The sequence below is a fragment of the Trachurus japonicus genome, chromosome 8, assembly GCF_045865225.1.
Source record: "Trachurus japonicus isolate A0001 chromosome 8, Traja_1.0".
In the NCBI taxonomy this organism is placed as follows: domain Eukaryota; kingdom Metazoa; phylum Chordata; class Actinopteri; order Carangiformes; family Carangidae; genus Trachurus; species Trachurus japonicus.
Genome location: NC_140914.1, coordinates 21,395,643 through 21,404,003, shown reverse-complemented (window position 1 = coordinate 21,404,003; position 8,361 = coordinate 21,395,643). Strand labels below are relative to the sequence as shown.

The 8,361-nt window shown below is 39.3% G+C and overlaps 1 protein-coding gene across 1 annotated transcript; it reads right to left on the bottom strand.

The window, feature by feature from the left end:
- Positions 1-4,773: 4,773 nt before the first annotated feature.
- LOC146983183 (ras-related protein Rap-2a-like) lies at positions 4,774-6,352 on the bottom strand. The gene has a single exon (XM_085784633.1). The coding sequence runs from the start codon at positions 6,177-6,179 to the stop codon at positions 5,553-5,555; it is 627 nt and encodes a 208-aa protein (XP_085640759.1). The 5' UTR covers positions 6,180-6,352; the 3' UTR covers positions 4,774-5,552.
- Positions 6,353-8,361: the final 2,009 nt, after the last annotated feature.

The window sequence follows — 8,361 nt, the reverse complement described above, 5'->3', positions numbered from 1 at the left end:
TGAAGAATATACCCAAAGCTATTTATCTTCTTATCAAAAGGTGTAAAAATGTATTTCTTTTGTTTCGGTTGAGAAATGCATCTTGTCCTTATTACATAAGGATGATAAAATAGCAAACCAGTGACTTGGAGCTTTGATGCATTCAGTCGTTAACCTGCTGCTCATTGATGATCCAAAGTGAACAAAAGATGCTTTGTATTTAAAAAGATATTTTGTCTGCACTGCGGTAGAGTAACAGGTCTGTTTCGAGTAACAGGACTGTACTTTTAAAGGAGCTATATGTTAGTTTTTGCAGTTGCATCATAGCCAGCAATAACAGCTGTTAGCCGTTTACTTAACCATCTTGAGAAAGGTCAGCATCAACCCTCTTAACTCTCCAAGAGCTGACCTCAGTGGATGAAAGCAATCCATTTATTATCTATTCTAAACTATTTCGATCACTTCCTGTCTTCTACTGAAGTTTGCATGCTAACAAGCTGGTTAGCCCGGAAAGCCTCATCACCTTTGGATGCCTATAGGTACTGTAGCATGCAGGCTGCCTTGAAGAAGTAGTACTGCTCAGAACGTGTATTATAACCTCTTGTATTGTACGCACAGCGATGGCTGAAGCTTGGTATGCCACCATCACCACTGACTGAACCCGCTGAGAAACCACATGTGGTAGTAGAAGAAAAACCTAACATATAGCCCCTTTAAACCATTTCCCAATGCTTTTGCTGACCCTTGTGATCAGGGCTGCTTGGCACTGTGATATTTCAGACCATAGGTAAGACTGGTCAAACTCCTGCTCACTGATGCCCGGACTATATTTTTATGCACCTTTTTTTGCACCATTTTTGAGAATGTTTGGGAGGATGTCCTGTGTGGCATATGAAGACTTTTATCATCTGCAGAACTAAATAAGCCATCACTTTTTATTGGTGGTCAGTTCAACTGCATTTCAATAACCCACTCTTAGTTAAATCTGTCCTAAACTGGCTTACACTTCTTAATACAGCTGCAAATAAAACCTGCTTCTGAGATCCCTGCTCCTCACTCAGTGCAATTGAGGTGAGAGGAACTTGTGTGTTAAAGAATTTAAAAGATTTACATCACAAATTAAATTCACTTCCATTATACTGTGGTGGCAACAGAAGTTAAAAAGTGAATGGCAGAAAGCAGGAAGTACATTTACTTGTGATTGTGAAGGGAACCAACTGACCCTTTAATATACTATATTTCTGTGCTTATTTTAACGGTTTGATGGTATCTGTTATCTGACAGTGGCAACTCACACAACATGTGAGTTACACACCTAGCTAAAAGCAGTACCAGGCAGGTTTTCTACATGTTATAGCCAATTTGCTACAAATGGCAGAGAGTCTACATTATTGTTTTACAAAACCAGAGCAGTTTCCTGTCAGTTTATTCTGTTTTTTGAAAGTTATTGTATTTGTCACAGTAATAGTATCTGGTGATGTAATTGAAAGTCTGGATGGGTTTGAGAAGTCTACTGGGTTTTGTGCTGTTGACTTTACGTTAAAACAATAGTCTCGCTTCAAAATCACCCAACCTGGGGTTGCATATTCTGACATGGGATGCCTGTTCTCTGTCTCCTGCGAGTCCGCACAGGCTCATTGTTTTCCTTTTAAACCTGAATTTTGAACAACACGGTTCATTTGGATAATGCCGGTCCTTCACACTTTAAATCTACCGAATCATTAGACTTTGAATCGCTCCAGGCTTTCAGGTGCATCACCTTCCCGTGACAACTTTGACAAGATCCAATATGCTGAGCTATTTAAGTTGTTTTTCTTTTTGAATGCAGTACTAAAGTGAATGAAAGCCTGTGTGTGTGTGGAAGAAATGTGCACTAAAAAACTGAAAAATTGTCAGCAGCAGTTTACAGTAAATTAAAACCCATGAACAGCAAATGGTCTGGATGTTGGTCTCCCAATTATTGTGGCGTCTCCCTGACCGTGTGCACCTTTCTGTGGCCTCCAAGTGAATTTCAGAGTGAAGCTCAAGGGGAAATTAGCTTAGTCTGATTGAGCCTTTTGCTCGGGGAAATAAACTGAATACGCCAATGCACATTTAATTTGTGTGTACGTTCTTGCAAGAACAAAAAAAAAAGAAGAGCTTGTTGAGAATGTCTTCCATACTGTTGTACTGTCCACCTTTGCATTATACCATTGACATTGGCACAATGTTGGACCTTGTTTGTTTCAAACACTGAAGCAATACCAGCTCAGATTTTACATGCCATTAGCATATTTCACGATTTCCTCTCTGTATGTACTCTTCTCCCGACTTATCTGCGATGTCAAGGACGTATACTTCAAACACCTTCTTTTTTCGTTGGCAGTGTTTGTCAGTGTCTGTGAAAATAAAACAGTTTCTTCTTGTGCCTTGTCTCTACGGGAAAGTCCAACTTCATCAGGTTTTAGGTCTTAATATTCCATGTGTATTCTAACCCAATATCTCCTTGTATGGTCTGTATTACCCCTGAAATATTTCACCTGAAGTTGACAAACACTTTTTTATGTAGTCTATCTAAATAATTTGTGATTGTATTCCTTACCAAAACAAAACAATTCAAATAATGACGTCTTTTAATGATTATAATATAACGTAGAAAGGTTTCAGTGCACAATAAAATGAATTATTGATAAAAAATAAATCAAAAGAAAAATTTAGATGCATATAAGATACCTTAAACCTTGCATGAGGCGTACCAGTCACAGGGTACTTTACAACAGGTAGCCTGTCTTATGCCACATAAACACTTATGCTGTAATAGTCAGAGATCCTGCACTTGTTCAAGACTTCTCAGGCAACAATCCAACACTGAGGAGCTTTGACCAAGTCAAGGAGCCTAGACAAGCTCAAACCCTCATGTACGGTAGGAGATTAAAGCATTTACAAAATGATGAACTGAAATTAAACTTAAAGTGTGGATACAAAGTTGTTGAAATGGCCTGAATGAAAAGTTTATAGTTCGCACCTGAGTCTGCCTCTGCGTCTCCGTCCATGTGCCAAAAAGACAAGTTAGTATGTAGCTGTGGACTAGCTAAGGACAGCTGTGAGTTTAAACAGGATGCAAAGAGGAACCAGACATTTGATAGTCACAGGTCACTTCCTTGTCTGATTCTGGGGAAACAATGCACCTTGTCTCTGAACCTTTTTGGAAAGAGGAAGCAAACGTGGCCTTTCAACAGTTAGTCAGTTTTGCAGGCCATTTATCAGCACCTACAAAACCTTATAGAGAATTTAGAGAATACGAGAAAAATACAAGAAATGGATTAATTTATTTTATAGATGTGTAGAGTATGGCAGAAGTGTTTTTCTTGCTTGCATGTCAGTTTAGGTCACAAATATGTTATTTGTAGGGATTTACGTCTCAAAAACCTGTATCCTCTCCTTTTGCATGACATCACAGGTCAAACTTTTACTGCTGTTATCTGACATAAAGTATGGTTTAGGAATGTCTTTTCAGCTGCCAATGGGCTCTATGCACAGCTCCACCACTTCCTGGATTTAAGGCAGGTCCTTCATTTCCTGTTTTACATTATTGGACAAACTGATTAATCCAGGTGTGTCTGAGTAGTCACAATGGTCAGACACACCTGGATTAATCAGTGTGTCCAATAATGTAAGACAGGAAATAAAGGACCTGCCTTAAATCCAGGAAGTGGTGGAGCTGTGCATAGAGCCCATTAGTCCCTTAACATGTACTGCAGCAGATAAAGGAGACAGCAGATTAATATGCTCTTACTTTTAATTAAAAAAAAAAGAAACTTTAAAACTATAAACTATTAAAAAAGAAACTTTCTGACTTACCTCCAGCAACAGTTGGGGGGGCATGAGGGACCAGAGGAAGTTGGAGTGAATGAATATGATTTAAGAGGGGGAAAATGTGTTGACCTTTTATTTAGTTAAAATTCAATATGGATCCTTTTTGTTAGTTGCTTCCTCTGTCATGGTTAATGGCTAATAAAAATGTAGGGTGGGTGGATGTGAACTTTTCATAGGTGTCTGAAGTGGGACATGACAGGAAAGGCTTGAGAGCCATTGACCTTACAGATTCTTCATTGGCGACACGTAATGACCACCAGATGGCAATACAACATAATGTAGAGAACTCAGGAAATTATTGCGTGTCAATAGTTTACTTTGGTGAGTGATATTGATACTGAGTTAATTATAGACCAGTGAGCTTTACATATATGACAGTAAATACCAACCACATCAGTCTTATTTTTAATTATTTTTTATTTTTCTTATTTTATTTCATTGAGAAAAAGAAGTCAACTTACAAAACCTCAATTTTGTAATTCTGTTGCAGAATTGCAATAGCAGCTTCTCTGTGTCTGCTGCACCTTTTTTTTTTCTTTTTCTTTTTTAAATATAAAGTAGACAGAACTTTTAAAAATAAACACATCCTTAAACCTCAAGTCCTAAAGCCTTAAAATAAAAGAAGCACAACTTAAATTTCTGGTTTAACCATCACTGTTGGTTTAACCAAAAGGGTTTAAGAAAGATGTTATCAGTTTGTCAACACAATACAAGTTGGAGTGGAATTGAGTGTTGAATCTTAACAGGCGTTAAAGTCATGCATTATGACTAAAACAAGATAGGTTATACAAAGAAGTTATACAAACATTCTCAGTGAAGAATGTGCAACTAAATGAAGTAGATGTAATTTAGTTAGTGTTCTTGCCCCACTCAAGCCACCTTTTTGTATGTTGTCACATAAAGAAAAATCCAGCCAGTGAAAGTCAGTAATTCATGTACAATGTGATTTTATTTGGGGTCATGTTGAGTAGAAAACATTCCACCACCAACTAGTTATCCAATAAAGAAAACTCCCATTTAAAAAAAGAAGAAAAAATTATTAGTCAGTCACAAAGATTTTGAGAAACACCAGTAAATGTATGTTATGTATTTCAAAATAAAAGTTTACACATGCATGAAGATGTAAATCAGCATTTAAAAATATAAACAACTTCCAAAGAGTTATTTTGTTGTTCACTTGAGCCATAATGCCATCATACAAAGACACAAACAGACTTTTGCATAAATACCCATTACACAGTTATTGCACTTTTTTAAACACCAGTTACACCAAACCCCAAAATGAAATGCTCATGTACAGCGATTTGAGCTTATGATACATAGTGCTGCCAATTCAATTAGTCAGTTTGTCACTGCATCATTTTTGACATTTCAGACTAATGACTTGTTTCTCATGCAACATTTCACTTTTCCACCATTAAAGCAGTCCAGCCACATTCTTTCAGGCTGCCGAGGTGGTGTGTGTGTTCATTGTTGCACCTCTGTGCCTCCAGTGCTGCTGCGGTTCGAGATGCGATGCTGGACTGATGAGTGGACATAGTTTATGAACTGGGAGTTTCTTAAGGGTCTTAACACATTTAACACTGTCTCTTGTTTTGTTTCTTTGCAATCAGCAACCCCACCTCCTAACCCCCCTACAAAGTTCTTTCACTGTATGTTGTGCAGCTTCCTCCTCTTCCATCCTCTGTCTCTTTTTGTGTTGTTGCCCTCTGACATCACTATGAGATGAGGCAACTGTTGGTCTTGTTCATAGGAGGTCGTTTGTGGTTCTCCTTGGGGAAGGTTTCCCGTCTCCGGCACAGTGCCGGACTGAACCGACTGGGCACGTTGGCCTGCAGCAGCAGCTCTTTGAAGGCTTCCAGCACGTTGATGTTGTTCTTGGCCGAGGACTCCATGAAGCTGTGGTTCCAGTCCAGCTCCAGTGTGGACAGCACGTCATTGTTGGACACTTGTCGCTCATTGTGGCGGTCAATCTTGTTGCCTATCACCACAATGGGTGTGTACTTGTCTTCTTTGACCTCCAGGATCTCCTCTCGCAGACTCTTGACTGCCTCGAGGGATTCAGGGTCGTCCACGGCGTAGACCAGGGCGAAGGCGTCGCTGTTCTGGATGGAGAGCTTGCGCATGGCTGGGAAGGAGTAGCTGCCACTGGTGTCTATGATGTTGATGGTGACTTTGATGCCCCCCACCTCGTACTCCTTCCTGTGGAGCTCCTCCACTGTGCGCCGGTGCTTGGGCTCGAATGTGTCTTTGAGGAAGCGTTGGATGAGGGCCGTCTTCCCCACTCCAGCTGCTCCCAGAAACACCAGACGCACGTCTGTCTTCTCCTTGACTTCGAAAGACATGTTGGATAGCTGTTGCTCTTTTCCTGCGAAGCTGAAAAAACTGACTTCAGTTGTTTATCCTCTTCTTGTCTTGTCTTGAAAATGGTTTTGTTTGCAGTGATGGAGCAGGATCGAGCTGTTTTTGAAAAGGATGATGATGATAGTAGCAGATGCATGTGAGTGTGCCTGTTAGGCTGCACGCTGTATTTATGTTCACACACAGTACCTGCCCCCTCCTGCTCTCTACTGAAGCAGCCAATCAGAGGAAATGATGCAAATCAAGTAGGGTAAGAGGGAAAAAAATTGGTGACAGAGGTGATTTCACCTTTTAAGTTGTCTGTGTGCAGTGCAGAAGAAAATTTGCAGCAGTGGTAGGTTACTGACTGCTGCAATGAGCATCAACACTTTTATTTTTCAGACCACTGAAGGAACTACAGTGAAAGCTGTAATCAAACAAGCAACGGATGAGCTCATGCTGTGACTGAACCACAAAAACACAGGCTCAGAGATTATGAAAGACAGGAGAAGAAAAGTTTTCCCAATATTTTTTACCGGACCATTCAGCTAAGTTTCTCATCTAAAGACAATTTATATATATTTTTTATTTTTAAAGATTGGAGACACATCATAAAAAATTGAAACAAGAGTAATGTTGAACATTTTAATGAATGTTTAAACATTCATATGCATGAGTTATGTATTAGATTCATTTATAAAATGTGAAAATTAGGTATTTTGCCAAAAATCTACAAGGATGATATTGATATTAACTTTGTATGGCATAAATTCAAGTAATAAAGCCAACTCTTGGTCTAGGAGGAAGTAATTGAATATGTGATCTGGGTGAATGCTCCAATAAAACTCAATATTCACTTTCCTCAAATGACAAAGTTTTTCCACTGTAGCATGTTACAGGCTCAAATTTGAATGCCCCACTAAGCGTACATACTAAATAGAACAGACAAAATAAGTTTATGAAATGTATATAAAGTACAGCTACGATTGAAACGAAAATTTTTAAGCATATTAACATCGACACACAAGCTCAGTGAATTTAGTTTGAGTGATGTACATGCTCTTGCAGTCATTGTGGTTGTCATCATTAAAAGGTCACATATTCAGACCAGTTCTCAGTGGACCACACACAGGGACAACATGCCAATAATTTGCTGTTGTTGTCCAAAAATTAAATGTCATTTGATCCCTGAAAGACTGTTAGGTTGAACATGAACGATCTCCCTCTCCACCAGGGGAGACTCATCACAGTCACTTGAGACTGTTCATGCTTATAGCACTACACTCTGCGAAAAGGAAAATGCATAAAATCTTTTCTATCATTACAAAATAAAAGGCATGTTGATACATTTGCCAATCTACTTCATGCACAAATATGTTGCATGCGTGCAGGCTCATCTCTAGTTACTTCCTCATTTCTGTGCGGATTTAGTCCCCATTTCTCTGGTGTTCGCTGGTTTTATTCGCACTTGTGCCGCATGATGACAAAGCCATTGTCTGAAACTCGTCTCACATGTCAAAGGCTGAGGAGGCTGGCAGAGACGTTCTGTTCCTGCTCTCAACAAGCGAGTCACAATTTTGCACAGGTTTGACGCAACTGTCGTCATTACAGAGTGTAAATCACAACCCGGTTTAACCTAATATAAAGTGCATGTTTAGACTAATCCTCTTTTGCGGTGAAATTATGTAACCCACATAATAAAAGAAGAAAAAAAGGGTTTGCTCAGTAGCATTGTTTTCCCAGAGGTGCAGTGATTCAAATGTCAACTGAGTGGGAAGCTGAATGGTCTGCGTTCAGATCAGACAAAAGCCAAATAAAATAAAATAATATTACAGTTATCATTATCATGCTCGGATCGCTCACATGCTCCCTGAGCCCAGACTTTGTCACTTGTTGCTATGATACCACAGAATCCATTACCTGAGAGCTCAAGTGGATTTATGAGTAGAAATGTGCTCCTAATTAGTGCTGTCATTCATTACTGAGTCTAACTGTTCATGCTGGAGGATGGTAACGGCCAGTGATGGGGTATATTGGCTAATTATTTCATTGGCCCAATACAATGTGTATGTGATTAAGAATAATACATCTACATTTTATTGTAGCTGCCAGAAAAGCTGTTCTTAGACCTCAGGTACATAATTTGAAAATTGAATTGTAGAGTGTGTCGGGTTCCTCTTGGCCTGT